At 41.5% G+C, this 16,974-nt stretch overlaps 3 protein-coding genes across 4 annotated transcripts in view; all 3 read left to right on the forward strand.

Moving 5' to 3' along the window:
* Window positions 1–2,688: 2,688 nt before the first annotated feature.
* Window positions 2,689–6,875, forward strand: haus8 (HAUS augmin like complex subunit 8). Its single transcript, XM_069150344.1, has 10 exons — window positions 2,689–2,769; window positions 3,145–3,209; window positions 3,934–3,995; window positions 4,240–4,363; window positions 4,709–4,801; window positions 4,894–4,997; window positions 5,215–5,373; window positions 5,793–5,934; window positions 6,274–6,415; window positions 6,591–6,875. The coding sequence occupies exons 1-10, from the start codon at window positions 2,705–2,707 to the stop codon at window positions 6,715–6,717; spliced, it is 1,083 nt and encodes a 360-aa protein (XP_069006445.1). The 5' UTR covers window positions 2,689–2,704; the 3' UTR covers window positions 6,718–6,875.
* A 391-nt stretch (window positions 6,876–7,266) lies between these two features.
* sac3d1 (SAC3 domain containing 1) lies at window positions 7,267–11,037 on the forward strand. Of its 2 annotated transcripts, none has more exons than XM_069150336.1 (4): window positions 7,267–7,338; window positions 8,123–8,552; window positions 9,123–9,405; window positions 9,750–11,037. In XM_069150336.1, exons 1-4 carry the CDS (start codon window positions 7,310–7,312, stop codon window positions 10,214–10,216), a joined length of 1,209 nt encoding a protein of 402 aa, XP_069006437.1. In that variant the 5' UTR covers window positions 7,267–7,309; the 3' UTR covers window positions 10,217–11,037. The 2 variants fall into 2 exon arrangements, with proteins under 2 accessions (XP_069006437.1, XP_069006439.1); XM_069150338.1 differs by lacking the exon at window positions 7,267–7,338 and adding an exon at window positions 7,899–8,007.
* A 375-nt stretch (window positions 11,038–11,412) lies between these two features.
* Window positions 11,413–16,974, forward strand: part of cpamd8 (C3 and PZP like alpha-2-macroglobulin domain containing 8) — a 46,376-nt gene continuing 40,814 nt past the window's right edge. The window contains exons 1-6 of the mRNA XM_069150298.1: window positions 11,413–12,067; window positions 14,246–14,397; window positions 14,884–14,906; window positions 15,553–15,718; window positions 16,081–16,133; window positions 16,766–16,783. Coding sequence (XP_069006399.1) covers window positions 11,982–12,067; window positions 14,246–14,397; window positions 14,884–14,906; window positions 15,553–15,718; window positions 16,081–16,133; window positions 16,766–16,783 — 498 coding nt within the window. The 5' untranslated portion in view covers window positions 11,413–11,981. The remainder of the gene's footprint in view (window positions 12,068–14,245; window positions 14,398–14,883; window positions 14,907–15,552; window positions 15,719–16,080; window positions 16,134–16,765; window positions 16,784–16,974) is intronic.

Consider the following 16,974-nt stretch of genomic DNA (forward strand, 5'->3'; position numbering starts at 1 on the left):
CTTTACTCCAGAAAATAGTAAAAGGAAGCAACTTTACCAGTAAAATTCTTATATTATTTAATAACAATTACGGACTCTATTCAAAAGAGTCCGCACTGCCCAGGCCACCACTGTTTAAAGCACTTGTTGTCCATCTGAAAGCAGCCACTGGTCCTGGCATTGCCTGGTGGTGAAAGATGGACAGCAAGCATGCGGACGCACAGCAGCCAGCCTCGAGGCTTTATTACACCGAGAGAGAGGAGAAAGCCACGATAAGGCTTTTACACACACTGATAAAGTAACACACACTTACAATATACACACACAAATACAGGCATGTGTGAGAGATCTGTTTTAGTGCCAAGCCCAAATGTTCAACCTTTATCGTGAAAATTCATTAAAGTAGAAAGGTCAGAATACAACTAGTTTCAAAGCCTGGATGTTGTCCAGCAGATCCACTTCATAAAAATCCAAGAAAAAGACGCTATTAAAATCACTGTAGAGTTTCATTACATATTATTCTGAAGATAGAGGTGTTTGTAGCATATTTTTGCTGTCTTACTGTGATGTTTTTAATTGTCACTCAAAATCCATCTCTAAGTTTTAGATGCCCTCTTGTAAGGCACCAGTGTTCTTTGCTCTCCACCCCTCAGTGTTTTTTTTTATGCGTATCCGTCGAACTGACTTAGGACAGTAGTTGCTGCCCAGTGTTTACCATCCAGTACCACACCCGCTCTCTTCCTATTGTCCTTCCCGTTGTCCGAGACCAGCTTAGACAGGTGGGATCAGCATCCTTTATGTTCTTTAAGACGAGTGCACACAAACCACCACTAAACTGGCCATAAGAGAGCTCGCTAAGCAGATACACACATAAGGGAGGAAGAGCTTCACGTGCAGGTACATGTGTCAGGGCTCGAGTCTGAATGTTCTCCTTATGTCTGTCTCCTGTGTAATGTGTTTCCTACCTACTCTCTGCACGAGTTACAGACTGTTCCTTTCTGTTGTGATCATCTGGTTTCCAGCTCACAACAGCCTCGCTACAATGCACTGTCAGTGGGGTCCACCCATCCTTTAAACCCCGAACAGAAATAGAAATGCACAATAGATAAATACAATCCATACATTTATATTGAATGTATTTTCAGTAAACTCAACAGACTTCTATATACTAAAAATAGATCTGACTTGACAGGATTGTCACCAAATGTGTTCTTACATTGACAGTAAATGCAGACCCTTACACCCATCTAGTGGTTCGTGGGGACCTTTCAGAGCTAAGACTGAATGGACTTTTAAATCAGCTATGCTATTCAGGTGTTCATGTTACTATGTCTACTGCCTGTAGGAGCAATAAAACGTCACTGCAGAATAACAAAGGCCAGGTAAAGATAAACTCTTAGCTGACAAGACCAATTTGTTGTACATGGGTAAAACGGCAACTGAATCAGGGATACACGTGGAGATAATTGTCAAAAAAAGAAAAAAAATGATTCATCTTAAAACTAACTTGATCTAAATTTGGGGGAGTAAAGACAGTATCTCCACATAGAAAATATGTGACTCCCAAAAATGTAAATCAGAATCTTAAGACTTAATATTTCATCATATGACATTTTTGGAGTGTGACTATGAACAATGAATTATGTGTTCTATATATTGTGCTATGTGTACACACTATGTGAGTGTGTGTAACCACCATGGTTTTTAGGAATGAAGCTGGTTACAGGATAATTTTGAACTGTCAGGTCAGACTGGAACCTGAGGGGACTTATGTGGTGTCCTCTGGAGACAAGATAAGTATTTATGTATGTATGAGGTGAAAGGTGAAACACCGGGAAGACAAATGCTGGCAGAAGTGAGCTGGACAAACAGGTAATCATTTGAATACTAATAATAAAATAAAGCAGTCTCCAAGAGAAATAAAAAAATGGAACAAAGAGGGTGAGAAAAAACTAAAAATCTTTGGAAGAATTACTCTCGGTAACGGTTAAGTACACTGCTGAGCTGTGCTTCCGTAAAAAATGAATGATCTCCTCTTTTGCATTGTGTCATTCAAAAAAAACCTTTTGTTAAAAAAAAAAAAAAAAAAAAAAAACAACTTTTGAAGAAATTAACTGAACTGAATCACTTTCGAAAATGATCCGTTCAATTCATCAGTTTGGCTGAGCTCTAAATATTCAAACTGGCCTATCAAGTCAGCACTCGAGAACGGCACCGACAAAGTTAACAACAATACATGAACTTCTTGAAATACTTCCAGCAACAATGCCTTAATTCATATATCAACAATCCACCACAAATATTGAACATTTAACATAAACACAATACTTGTGTGTGTCCTTCAGTATTTATCTTAACTGCATTCAATTCATTCACACATGCACTATTCAAACAAATGAGAACCAAATAAATTTGTTTAAGAGCAGTCCTGCTTTCAGCAATATCATGATGTTGAGATTATAGATGAAATAGAGAAAACTAAAGAGTGTGTGATTATGGTTCACCTTTTTACACAAAAATGGCTTATCATGTACTGAGTGAGGAGGCTGTTGCTTCCATCGCAGTGACTGGCAGTACCTCCTCCAGTTCAGCAGATGTCAGCATGCACTTTCAATGCCGCTTTTCAATCCGCCGCAAAGGTACGAAGAAGAGGAGCGGAACAAAATCATTTCTTGTTTCTTCCGGTTTACAAAGTCGACGTACGGGCGGTTTGCTTCAAAACATTATGGCGTCGAGTAGAAAATCAACAGCGCCAAGTAGTTTTAAAACCACCTCCACCGACGCAAAAAGGTCAGTTTTTATGTTTTCCTCCTTTCTCTTAAACAAATATCGAATATTTCGCAGGTTTGTGGTCAGTTCGGTTTTAGGGGAAAGTTGATGTAAAGAAAAAAAAAAAAGTTGGTCTCAGTAAACAAGCATAGACCATATATTATTTTATTTAGCAATAACTTAACAAGCACAGACGTGTGGTTAAATATAACATTCAAGGCACGTAAATGTACACGTCTTTATGTTCTTGCAATTTGTAACATCAAAAATACCTGCAAGGTAGCTATGCTAACTTGCTAACTAAGCTTCTGGCCGTATTTCAAGACCTCGTTGATGTTATAACTTGTTATATTTTCCTTTATAGTTGAATTTGACAGCTGCTGTTTTTATTCTCAGTGTTAAAACTGGCAGCAATGCTACTAAAGCTAACAACAGTGGGACTGGGAAGAAAACTGCTAAATGTAAGTATTCCCACAGCTATATAATATATATATATATATACTGTACTGTATATACTGTGCATTTTATATTTAATATTTTTTACTGCTATTTTATTGCTTTTTATTATTCTATTATTATCTTATTGCTTCCTGTATGCTGCTGTAGTGAAAAAAAAATGTCCCCTTGGGGATTAATAAAGTAACTACCTACCTACCTACCTACCCTTTGGGTGTCTGTAGTTTTAGTGGTGCTGAAAATTTCACTTCTCGAACATAAGTTGTAGCCTAATGTGCACATTTCCCATAAACTCCTCTCCTAGTGTTGTTGTTTTTTTTTTTAAAACGTGAGGTTTTCTATGAGGGTTACCTCGTGGTGTTACACCAGTCGAGAAGCAGCTTGAATTGTGTTAATTACTTATTGGACAGTCCACTGATGAGAGGTTGCACTGCAGTGAGGCCAGAAACTTTTTAAACAATCTAGCCCACTCCACAACTAATATTTGAGCTTTTACTAAATACTGAGTGATATGGCCCTAAAATAATGTTATGATATTACAGGGCATTTCTGTGATAACAATATTCTTGACAATATGACAAAATGCAAAAGTAAATATTCTTAACATCAAAAACATTCAATATAAAAAAAAATACGCAATGATGATGATGCATTCATGTTGAATAACAGTAAACAAAGCTTAATCAATATAATTTATTTATATCTTAAAATGTCTTAATTCATCTTTAGCAAGTGGGACTACTGTCAAGTCTCGATATCTACAGTCTGCTGAGAAGACATCTCTTTCGAAGGTAATTATTTATCCTGTGTGTTATTTTTTTTGTTTTCTTTTAACATGCAGTTTGTCTTTCACACATGGCAGTCCAACTAGACTGAGTATTGTTTCAAAGCATGTGGACATAAACTGGCATATTTTTAAATGATGAAATATTATGCACTTCTACCTTTCTCCATTGTATATTCAAGTCAGGTGGCGTAATTACACACATTTTGATGTTACACATTTGTATCACATTGCTTGTCTGTAAACATTAGACTAACTCACTGGCCGACGAGTCGATGGCTGTGCCTCTGAGGCCTTCACCAAAACTCAGTGGTGTCAAACTAAAGGTGGGCACTCCACCAAGACGTTCATTGGCCCCACAGGCTCAGGGAACATGTAAGTACTTGCTATGGTGATAATTGTGAATGTGTATTAAAGTTTGTATGAATGGTAAGTACATTTTTCATTTCAATATTATGGATTTAAATCAAATATATACAGTAATCGTAGCGCACCCCAGTAGCAATGATGTTACCTCCTTTACAGAAGATCTTTATTTTCAGCTATAAATACTGATGTTGGTACTAAAATTGTACATGATTCTAGTTGAGTTGTTAATATCCTGCAGCGAAACACTGTACTGCAAAGATCGTAGTAGTATATTTCCTGTGATTTCTGTTTAAGCCTGTAGCATTTTGTGAATGAAAGCTATATATAAAGTTTACATGTTTCATCTTATAGCAAAGATGTCACTTCTTGGGAAAAGCATTTTGCAGTCTACTTTCTCAGATGGTCCCTGCATTCGACCGGATTTTGATATTTCAGTCATTAAAGGTAAAAACGGAATAAAACCCCTACAATGCTGGGATTTATTTACAAATGGGATTGTCCAGAAACATTTTATTTATATAATCTATCTCTCTAAGATAAAACGGTGCTTGAAAATGCAGCAGAGCCTGAGAGAAATTCACAGAATGAGAAGAGGATCATTGAGATGGAAACATTTCTACTGGCCTACCTCACAGCTAAGGTTAGTTGGTCTAAAAGATAGGTGTATCTGATACAGGCTTAAAAAAAAACAAAAAACAAAACAAAGAAAAGGTCTTTCAATCTACCTGCTTCATTCAAACAGTGTAAACAACATTTTTTGTAAAATATGGTCATCCAAGACATTTTTTGTGACTTTTCCATTGTGTCATTCCCATTCCTTGACTGATCTGGTTCTATCTCTTCTATGCTTATTTCAGATGGAGAGCAATACTGCAAAATTCAAGGCGAAGGCAGAGGCAAGGATCCTGCAAGAGATGGAGGAAGAGGAGATGCTGCACAATGAGGTCAAGGAGAAGAAGCGCCAATGCCTTCTCGCAGAGAAGGAAAGGATGTTGAACGAGCTGCTGGATTTGCAGGTCAGGAATATTTTTGCTTTGTATTGATGTGTGATCAGTTTAGTAGTTATTTGAACCCGATACATTTTAAGAGATCTGTTTTGCATAATAAAGTGAAAAATATATAAATTTTCCTTTTTATTTTTATGATTGTAACAACACAAAATGAATACCGCATTCTTTCCCAGCACCAACAAACATGCTGAACTTGAAACCAGCACGAAAGAAAGACATATTTAAAATGTACATCTAAATGTTGGAATAACAAAAGACATTGGGTGCACTCTGCTACTTACTCATACTATTTTAGCTCTTGTGGGTTATCTGTGCTGATTGATGGTAACCTTGAACAGCTGGTGTAATTTTTTTTTTACAGTGGTATTTTAATGTGAAAACTGAAGTATGTGTTTGTGTGTATGATCACTATCATGTTCCATCAGATTGCTACACTGACTCCTGTGGCAGAAGCTGCCAAGCAGTTCACAAAAGACTACAAGTCTTTTGCTACAGCTGTTGACACCACCCGACACGAGCTGCCTGTCAAGAATTTCCATATTGACGGAGACAGACGGGAATTTCTAGGTTGTTGTTACTATGTTAAAAGTTATAACAATTAATATTAGGCTTTTCTGTATTTTCTATTATATATTTTACAGTGTTGTATGTTCATATTAAACATGGCAAGTGTTTAAAAATAATGATGTAAACATATGTAAAAGTAATTCCTTTGAGGAAAAAAAAAAATCTCAGGATTCTAAACATCCGGTTCTGGATGAGCTGAGGTCCCATGATTGAATTGAATTATTTAATGTAACATGACCAGTATGTGCTCTTGTGAACACCAAATGACATGCGTTTTATGGATTTCGCAACCACTGATGTTACATGTTATGATTATTCCACTTGTATCGACCCATTTAGATAAAGCTGAGGCTTGCCTGAAGGAGAGTGAGAAACTGCTGGCGGAGTGCACGGAGGGAGAACACGTGGACAACAGCACATCTCTCGAGTGCCTTAGGGACATGAAAGTGACATCAAAGGACATCAGTCAGCAGCTAACAGGGTGGGCACATAATATGGAGCATGCTGTATATATTTGCCGTGTCAGCTTTTGATGATTTATTACTTAAGTAATTGAACCCTGGCAACTAGATATTCAGTCGCACCTAATTCACGCATGCTGACTTTTCCCTGGTTTCACCCACACGCTGATGTTGGTGTTTTCCCCCTTTTTCCAGTTCGTTTTCAGAGCTGATGGAGCTGTCGTCTTTGGTCTCCCGCCATACAGTCCATGTCCAGCAGGCCATGGAGGAAGAGCAGCTCTGCACTTCACGGACCCATGAGCTCTACTGCCCAAAACAGTGAAGAATACCACGCAGCATGGGATGCACAGTTCATGCACTTTGGATACCTTCTTCACCCCACAATCTCCGTGGTTTGAATATGTTTGTAGCTTTTGTGTCCGCGTTTGTCTAGCTGTCTTCTTTGTGTATCTTGTCAATAAATAGATTACAAAATATGAATTTGAACATTGGGTGGTGGGATTTCAATTAAAATTATTATTATTTTTTTTTTTTTAAAACACGCAGGAGTGGGTTTTCCAGGTTTGGATGGTTAAAAATAGCTACAAAATAAAATTACCAAACTCTTGAGAAAACATAATTAAACTGAGTTGCGCGTTTAAATATACATCAGATTTATGTCGATTTAGAAGTCCAATTTTAGAGCATTTTCTCTCCATCAACATGAGAGACACGCGGAGAGAAATTTTAAATGTGGTTTTTTTTTTGGAAATGGTAAAATAGTACGTCACATGTTTCGTCAAAAAAAATACCCTGCCTCAAGTGTAAATCATCCGTCGCGTCCGCTCCCGGATGTGACGTCAATTGAACCACTCAGCGCACCATTTTTATTGGATGATGCTGGAACGTGACGAGCTGTTTGTTCTGGAGAACCAATGAACCGCAGGAGGGCTCCTCGTCGCACGTGAGTACAACCCTCTCTTTTATTTCACGTAAACGCAAGTATTTAGAAAAATGAGTCCTTAAATCGGGTCTTTTATTGTGTTTCGACAGCCTGCGTTGTGAAACGTGTATTGTTGGGTTAAAAACGTGACATTCGCACGTTGTTTTCCAGCGCGCTACCTAGCTCGCTAGCTCGCTCGCTCGCAGCTAACGTAATATGACCTCGACCGACTTGGCAGGACACGGTTGACCACGCGCATTTATTAATTCAGTTTAATTCAGCAGAAAATCTCCTAAAAGCTTCTTCTTAGAGAGAGAGAGAGAGAGAGAGGACTCGGTGAGCACAAGAAACCAGTGTGAAGAGGGCACGAAAGAACTGATGACGTAATAAGACCGGATATGAAGAAGTGGTTCACAGCTGGTTTTGAAATATCTGATTTCTAACAGCTGCAAGAAGACCTCCTCAGGATTGAGATGTAGTAATGACTTTTAACCGACTATTTGTGGACCAATTGATTACCCCCTTTTGCTTCTATCAGGGACAGGGTATGACGCAATAATCAATTCTGCGGGTAAGACAGGTACAAGTCTGCGCTTTAAGATTGTAAACTGAAAAAGTCTGCGTACTTTTAAATGAGTTTTGAGTTGATACACAACAGCTCGAGATGACCAGGTGTCCACGGAGGACAACGTAAGAGAAGAACATCGCGTTGGACCCGTTGTTTTTATTTATTTATTTTTTTTATATTAAACCGCATATTGAACAACTAATCAAACCGTTTTCCTTTTATTTTTCCTCAAAACAGCTCTCGCTCGCAGACGGGTGGTGACGCGCCATCAGGAGGACAGTGGAGGCAGAGGAGTAAAGAGCAATGGCGAGGCGAGACCAAAGCACCGGCGAGACGCGCGGGAGAAGAGGAACGGCGGCGACCCGCGGAGCACGGAAAGGAAACGGTCCCCCGGGGGACCTGCCGGACCATGTGCCCCGCTCGCGAGCTGCGGGCCCGCGAGGCTCAAAACCGCCTCCACCGTTTTGAGATGGCGCGAGGCGCGGAGAGGGACCGGCGGCCGAGGGGAGACCCCTCGCGTGCCGTCAAGGAGTACACCAGACCAGCGGCTGGGAAGGACTCGACGAACCCCGCGGAGCTCCGACCGCCCGCCGTGTTGCTGGAAACGGTGTGTTACCTTATCGATGACATCGCAGCAGCCTCCCCTCGTCTGCATCCGTGGACTGAGGCAAGTCGGATTTGCGCGTTTCCGCTCACGTTCGCTGCAAACTTTGGTCGGTAAAGATTGTACATTTGAAGTGAGGTCTCAGCACCCTTAAAGGCACTGGAAATACTGCGTATTTTAGAGTGAACTCTGTTACGTAGTTGTGTGTTCTTTCTATTACCAGGATGACCTAAAAGCGCCGTATATCAGAGCAATTCTTTTTCTTTTTGGGACCCGAAGTACAATTTAGAACACTTTGTTTACGTAGCACAAACTTTTGGGACTACTTTCATCGCTCCTGTTTGTAGCTTATTGCGTCTTACACTACCTTACACGCTTCATATGTGTTGCAACTGAAATTAAACGGCGATTGAAGTGACAACACTTTCAGTGATGGCTGTAAAATGTGCTGGAATTAAAATATCTGGTTGAAAGAAATGAGTGGGCCGAACATGCAAGGCTTATACAAAGGATTCTGACATGGTTATTTTGTCAAAAGGTCAGTGACAGCATTGTCACATTAAAGTTTATAATCCTAGATGCGTTAAATCACAACATGAATTCTTTCATTACATTTTTGTTTTTGTCCTCCAGGTCTATAGCTTTGTCTTTGACCGCCTGCGTGGAGTGAAGCAGGACATGATCATCCAGAGGGTGTCTGGATCGGACTGTGTGGCCATATTAGGGCGGAGTGTGCGTTTCCTCGTTTACGCCTCGTATCGTCTTTGCGGCGAGCCCCTACGGCTCTACGACCCGCGAATCAACGACACACACCTGCAAGAAAACCTGAGCTGGCTGCTGGATTGCTACGCAACGGCAACAGGACCGCATCCGAACCAGGAGGAGTTTCAGGCTCTCTGTTTGCTGTACAACTTGGGTTGGTTGCTGCGTTTAATACTTCTTGCTTTGTTGTATTTCTATGCATATTAAAGGCATCAGTTCAGTGTTGTAAGTAACAGACTAATGACGCAGAGATTCAATGACGAATGTCTGTTGAAGTCCTTCTCTAAATAAGCCGTTATCGAGTGTGATCCTGCTCAGTGCTTTTTACGCAGTAAGAAGAGATTTTGTCAACAACATACTTTAGGACACATGTTCTGGCTTCTTCTTTTTTTTTTTTGGGCCGGTAATATTATCCGGCCTTTTGAAGGTTGTTTACCAGCAGTGCACTCTTAAAACGCGATAACTGGTGCATGCTTTCTTTCTCCTGGCCTCTCCCAGGTTCAGCTCGTGCCACGCAGCACATCATGGAACTCCCAGAGCGACTCCGCAGCGCTCCATCCATCAGGCTCGCTCTCTCCATCAACCGAGCTTTTCTGGAGAAGAATCCTGTCCGTCTGCTCCGTCTCGCTCACAGACTGAACTTCCTGCAGGCCTGCGCGCTGCACCGTCACCTGGTGGCATGTCGCAGAGATCTCCTGCTGATCTACAGCCACGGATACAGCAGCCGCAACTGTCGCTTTCCTCTTGACAGACTGGCTCAGCTTTTGTCTTTAGACATGCCACTTGCAGCTGAACTCTGTCAGGCGTATGGAGTGGAGGTCAACCAGGACAACCAAGTGGTTTTCTCTAAGACTGCTTTCACTGAGCCGGAGCAGGTAAACCTGCACTGTAAACTGTATCACAACATAGTCTCTGAGAAACGGAGAGACCTCACTGTGGAGGACCTAATTCACGGCTGCGCTTGAGACAAAGGAGAAAAATAATGTGGTTTTTATTTATTTGTTTTTGCTCTTCTCACCGCCAGACAGAGGTCACAGTGATATTAGCAAGGAATTAAAGGGTCAGTGTGTAGGATTCAGAGGGCTCTATTGGCAGAAATGGAAAAAATGTTGTTAAATGTGTTTTCATAATGTCACTATGTTGCTCTGCCATGTTCTTAACCCATAATGGACAAACCAAAAACTCTCCAGAGAGGATCTTTTGTGGTTGTTGTTGGTTTTTTTTTTTGCAGCCTCTGTACATTCTCCTACACGCTTTGATGGAGACAGTAAAGGAAAGAGATGTTCGGTTGTTTGCGATCTGCAACTTCAACAGTAGCTGCCACTAAATCCTACACATTACTCCTTTTAAATCATATTCGAGGACACTTTAAGGCTTAATTTTTCTACCCACTTCCCAATTTTGCTGCTTTGGACCATTAAGGGACTTTTGTTGTCTGAGCCTCTCGGGTGCAGCTTTTTCCTAGGATGGCCATCGATCCCTGTATGTTACATTTTAACAAACAGATCCACTCTGCTGTTGAGCTGATGGTCCTCCATACTCTACCGGAGAGTCACAACTCAGTGGGGCACCTCAAGCCTGACATACTTTAAGATGTGAATTAGTTTTATATTGTGACGTTTACTGGTTTTACTGGTATTAAAATGTTGTGTTATTGCCATATTATATTTTTTTTTATAAAGTATTTCATAAAACCTGACAGAAAATCGACTGTACAACAGTGTTCATTGGTTCTCATCAACACATTACTTTGAAAGCATTTCAATAAATGTTGTTACCAAGAGAACTGCCTTTTGTCCTTCATTTGATGAACCGTTTGAGACATGAGTGCACTTAAGTCCAGTCACCACTGGAGGGCAGCAGATATCTGCAACAGGGCATCAGCGTACTCCAAAAAGTACAACAATAAGTGAGTAAAATTGAGATAATCTTGCTTCAGCTGCCTTGAGTTGTGTTTTGTCAAACTGCTTCCCAGAGTGGCCGATTTAAACTTGACAACACAAAGGGAAGTACTTGTAACTGGCAGATAATCAGACGTGTCATCTGAACTCAAAGCAAGTGAAATGAGCAGGTAATTTATAGTGGCTTAAACAGCACGCTCCGTGCCTTTCCTTCCACTGCTCTTAGTCATGCTCTCTTAGCACACAAGTGAGGAGGCATTAAAGTGAATGAAGCGCAGCCTGACGCTGGTCGCCTCTTGACTCTGCCGTGGGAGCGGAACAAAAAAAGAAAAAAGAAGAGTGACCGACTTGAGATCCGCAGCAACAATCGGGGAAAGCGAGATTTTGCACGGATTTTTTTTTTTTTTTTTTTTACATGTGAAACAAATCTTTCCCGTGACATTTCTGCGCGCTGAAGTGGGAGGACACTTACAAATTGTAATGCTGAAATATGAGAGAACGGAACCGGGGCGGGTGAAGGCACATGGGAGAGGACTGTTCGTGTACTCTGGGCTCTAAAAGGGAGAAGGAAAAAAAAAAAACACACAAAAAAAACCACGATTTGCATGGAACTGGATTTGGCGAAGAGGGATGATTACAAACAAGTTGATCTTTGGTTCCGGACGAAGCTCTGCGCACCTATCACCCCTACCAACCTCAATGGATAGATAGACCGAGAGGGCTCTAGATACTGTTCACTTTCATTTAGATTTCCAGCAGAGTTTGAAGAGCCAGCCTCATTCAGAGAAGACAGCCGATACCCAGAAGTATCTCGGTGACTGAGGCCAAAATGCTGCGGTTGTCTCTGACAGCTTTGAGTCTTTCATGGACTTTGTTCATCTGCAACGTGAGCAGAAGTTGTGCACAAGAGAGACAGTAAGTAGCCTATGTTTGCATGTGGTGTGTTTGAGGTGCCTCGTATACTTAACCCAAGCATTTCCGATGCTCTCTGTGTGAAGCTGCAACATCAAGTCAGACCAGTTAGTTTTCTCATACAGAAACATAAAAAAAAAAATAATATAGAAAACAGACCTGTGTTCAAAGTAACCTCTTATGAAACTAAGTGCAACTAATGCATGTAATATTTGCTGTATGAACAAATTATCCTCATCTGTCAAGATTGTGTGTGAATATGTGCAGATTTAATGTCACTGTCCCACCTCAACAGCTTGCCCTTTAACTGTATTGTCAAACTTTTCATTCACTGTTGTGTTATTGACCTGAGACCGGTCACAGAGTGATACACTGAGACGAAGCCCGCACTGCTGATTTTGTTGTGATAGCCCATGACTTGAGTATGTGCTGTGATACTGACAAATGTAAACAGGGTTCGTTAGTAGTGTTTATGCCGGACTCAGGCACATTGATGGCATCAGTCAGCTGCGTGAGGGGTAATTCTGACTTTATGAGTTAAAAAATAAAAAGAAAGTAAAAAGGTGTAAGGAATTCTTCTAGGTTTGTTCAGGAGGGAAGGAAGGAGTGCAGCTCACTGTGCAAAATTAACAAAATTTACAGACCCCCCCCCTCCCAAAAAAAAGAAAAAAAAAATCCAGGCTTGATTTCAAAAGAGAGCTTAATTGTTTGTCACCTATGAATCAGGTCCTGCTGAGAGTAAAGTTTGAGCAAAGAGCCTGAGAACAACAACAACAAAAAAAAAAAAATCATGTGACCGACTGTTTAAGGCTTCACCTACAAAGGAGAACACAAATCCTTCTCAGGCACTGAACAGCTCTCGGCTCTAAGAGGACAAAAGTTGGGCAAAAACATTGAGAACTTGAGTACATGGGGGCCATGTGACTGAAATAAACATGGTCTCCACCACCTGATCAAGGCTCATCCGAGAGCTGGTTGAACTCCCCGTAGATCAAACGCGCAAAGTCAATTTCCTCGTATTATCTTCCTCCTCCTGAAGCCTTATTTTCCAGGGGGATTTTCTCATGACTTTCTCTCTCAGGAACTGCAGTTGCCTTCGGCTGTAATGCTGTAGTGCTGTAATGCCAACCACCTGATCCTTCTCTCATGCATGCAATTGGGTTTGTGCTCAAGGCTTTGCTCACCCCTAATTTGTGTGATCTTCAGTTAAGTTTTTTTTGGGGGGGGGGGGCTGAGTTGGCTCATTTGCCTTAAAAAAAAAAAAAAAAAAAAGCTGGAGCAAATGGGTCAGGACTGCATTGATCAACCAAGAAGATGTAAATACTTACATTGCTGTAAGTATGCAATCTGATCTGCGTGTCTTAAATCAGAGCAAATGATCAGATTCCCAAACACAGCACATCATTTAGTGAGCTTTAATCAGCTGCTCTACACACCCTTACTTGCCAGCAACAGACCACACGCTACTGATTTGGTTAATGTGGGACCGAGCTAACAAGAGCACCTTTTATTCTACCTTTGTTACCTGAGAGATGTAGCCCCTCTCTGCCACACGGCATATTCTTTTCATCCAAATAAAACTTAAATTGGGCTTTTTTTTTTTTCTTTTTTTTTTTTCCAGGCTGTTTATAAGCATCAAAGAATGACCTTTGCTCTGTGACCCCAGTGACACGCTCCTTCCCTCAATTAAATGTCAGAGTGACTGTGTGGAATCTCAGTCGTTATTTTTCAAAAAACAGACGCCACGGTTCTGTCAGAGGTGCCAGACCACCCAAAGAAAACGCTTGAGCAGAAAGCTCAATGGCTGACAGGTACCGTGTCCCTGGTAACCAATTAAACCCGATCTCGCCGCCCAAATCCATGTGGAATGTCCCCTTGTTTGTATGCGTGTTTTTTGTTGTGTAAGGCGTACATGTGGATGTGTTTGCCGGTCAATGAAAAAAAAAAAAAAAAAAAACGTCAGCGAGTGAGAGAGAAAAATGTGAATTCGTAACTCATCTACTTGATTTTTTTTAATTTTTTTTATAAAGTATATGTTTATCCCCTGCCTCTTCTTGTCACGCTTCTCTATTTGACCTCTGACCTCTCGTGTGTGTTTGACTGCCACCTGTATCTCACCTCCCTCCTTTCCCTTTCTCCCTCTCTCTCTCTCCTTTCCCCACCACCCTGCTCTCCCTCCAGAGGTTACTTGGTTGCTGCGCCCTCTGTGTTTCGAGCGGGTGTCGAGGAGAGCGTGAGCGTAACCATCTTCGGTGCAAAAGCAGAAACACGTGTCCAGGTGCAGCTGTCGGTGAAGGGACAGACAGTTGCCCACGGCCACGGCTCAGTGCTCGGTGAGAACAAATTCTCAAGCTAAGGTTACACCGGCACAATGTATTACTTTTAGAAAAGAAATGCCCCCCCCCCCCTTCCCCTCCCTCCCCCTCCCTACCCCCGCCCAGGTAGGTGTGCTGGCCCGAAACATAGATTTAAGAACACACACACACACACAGAGTGAGCCTGATCGACCTCTGCCATGACTGTGTGCTCCATGGTTTTCAGGGGCATTATCTTCGATCCCAGCAGCCACTTAGTGAATACAGTGTGTGATTTGTTTGACAGCAGCATTAATCGGTGGTGCTAGCTCTGCCTGGAGTAGCATGGAGACAGGTTGCAGTTGGGATTTAAAGCTTACCCGGGGGGAACACCTCCAGGCAAACGCAGCCGTATAGTGGCTCTCACACTAGCAGTATAATACTGATCATTATACTGACTTGTGAGAGCTGTAAGTATCGGCAAAAATGTCTCACTTTAAATCTGTCTGCTTGTTTCTGTTTTAGACAAAGGCACCATCAAACTGAAGGTGAGTCCAACTTTGTGCGCGACTACGTTTGCATTTGTTTTCTTTCTCTGCAGCGGTGACAGCTGCACAGTAGTGAGAGCGCCGTGACCGTTGTGTGCACATTCCTCAGGCAACATGCAAATCAACACTAACATTATTTGTAATGCAACATCTGTCTCTGCTCATTCATTGGGAATAAGGTAACAGCCTCAATATAATATGCAACAGCTGTTGACGTGCATGTATAGTCCGCCGCCCCCGAAGGCTGGAATAGATCAATCTAGTATGCACGGCTCGATTCTTCGCCTCTCTCTCCCTCTCCTCCCTGTAACCTCCACCCTCATTCTCATGAAATAATGTCATGTGTAGTGTACTGTGTTATAGCCTGGCATCTTCCTCTGGATTTCTTTTGTAGCTCTCTTATTGTTATGTAGCCTTTGTTCCCTAGAAAATATTAAATCGAGGTGAATAATTTGAAATCGTGTGTCACCACAAAAGCCCTAAGTAAACATTTACAATCCTGATTTATGTTTTTTTCAATCCAGCCCTGATCCCTCTTGACTTTGCTTTCGTGTGTGTGTGTGTGTGTGTGTGTGTGTGTGTGTGTGTGTGTGTGTGTGTGTGTGTGTGTGTGTGTGTGTGTGTGTGTGTGTACATGTGCCACCAGGTTCCTTCTGGGCTTAGAGGCCAGGCCCACCTGAAGGTCTGGGGGAACCGTCACCTCACAGAGGGAGGTTACATTTTCCACAACTACACCACCGTCACAGTGGAGAGCAAGGGCACGGCTGTCTTCATCCAGACCGACAAGCCCATCTACAAACCCAAACATAAAGGTTCCCTCATAGTGCGCCTGGTAGTTAATCAGTTAATACCACAGAAATGCAGACAATTGAGGCACACTTTTAGTGTTTGTCATAGAATTATGAAATCGGTCAATAGATACTTTCATGTTGATGCTGAGTTTGAGCTGGAGAACTAATATGGAAATAAGTGATTATGTGATCCTGATAGGTTTGTATAGTAGAGCATTTCAACCCATCAAATTAATTCAGACGGTTAATTTAATATCTGATGTGGCACAGATCCAAACAGGATCATCAGACATGCTAGATATTCGTAGGCATTTTCACAATAACAGATGTAAGCCTGTTTCATTCTCTTTACAATATTGCATTTCTTTTTTTTATGTCTTTAGTGCTCATCAATGTTTACACAGTCACCCCCGACATGAGGCCAGTGAATGACAAGGTAATTAAAATCCTACGTCGTGTTAAAGCCATTAATATTGCATCTCAAATAGGTGTACACCAATTGTTGCAAATGGACAAACAAACAATAAAGAATCAAATGACAATCTTTAGTAAAAATCACCAGGAATTATGGTGAAACCTGTTATTCCATCTGTAGCTTGAATAGCAGAAGATACAAATTCTGAATGTCCAAACCTCTGTTTACATTATGCAGGTGATGCATTCACATTTATTCCATATCACTTTGGCAATAGTATGACATAATATTTACTCTGAACATACTTTTCCACCTTTAATTGGTGGAGGTTAGAGGAGAAACCTCCTCTGATCTGAGTGCAAAGAAATGTACAGTCACCTATTTACAGAAGCCGAGCTCGAGTCATTTCTTGGAATGTTAGTAATGGCTCCAAATATGCCGTGCGACTGTGCAGACAGACGGTTTATTGATGTTTGCAGCTATAGAGGCCTTTTGCAGGTAAAGGGCAGTACTCACTTTCACAGATGGATGATTGTTGGATAAGGAATGAGTCGGGTAACGACTAGAGATCCTCTCTAAGCTTTATAGTTTTTTTTTTATCTAATTCATACCGTCTTGTGCTTGTCTTTCTCTTTTTTTTTTTTTTTTTGCAGATTGAGGCCTATGTGTTGGTGAGTGGAGGCTGGCGGGACCACCCAGGGTTGGCAGAGCCACGTTCAGGAGGGGACAGTGGCAATTTTAGTTTGCAGCCTGGTTGGAGATTACAGAGCAAAAGTCAGGGCAGCTCACCTAGATAACAGGGTGCTCTTTGGAACAGTACGAGGATAAACAACATGAAAGGAATCTCTTCTCTTCTCTTCTC

The sequence above is a fragment of the Embiotoca jacksoni genome, unplaced genomic scaffold (genome assembly GCF_022577435.1).
Source record: "Embiotoca jacksoni isolate LCO1_2020_lvr unplaced genomic scaffold, fEmbJac1.0.p SCAF_16, whole genome shotgun sequence".
NCBI classification, from domain to species: domain Eukaryota; kingdom Metazoa; phylum Chordata; class Actinopteri; family Embiotocidae; genus Embiotoca; species Embiotoca jacksoni.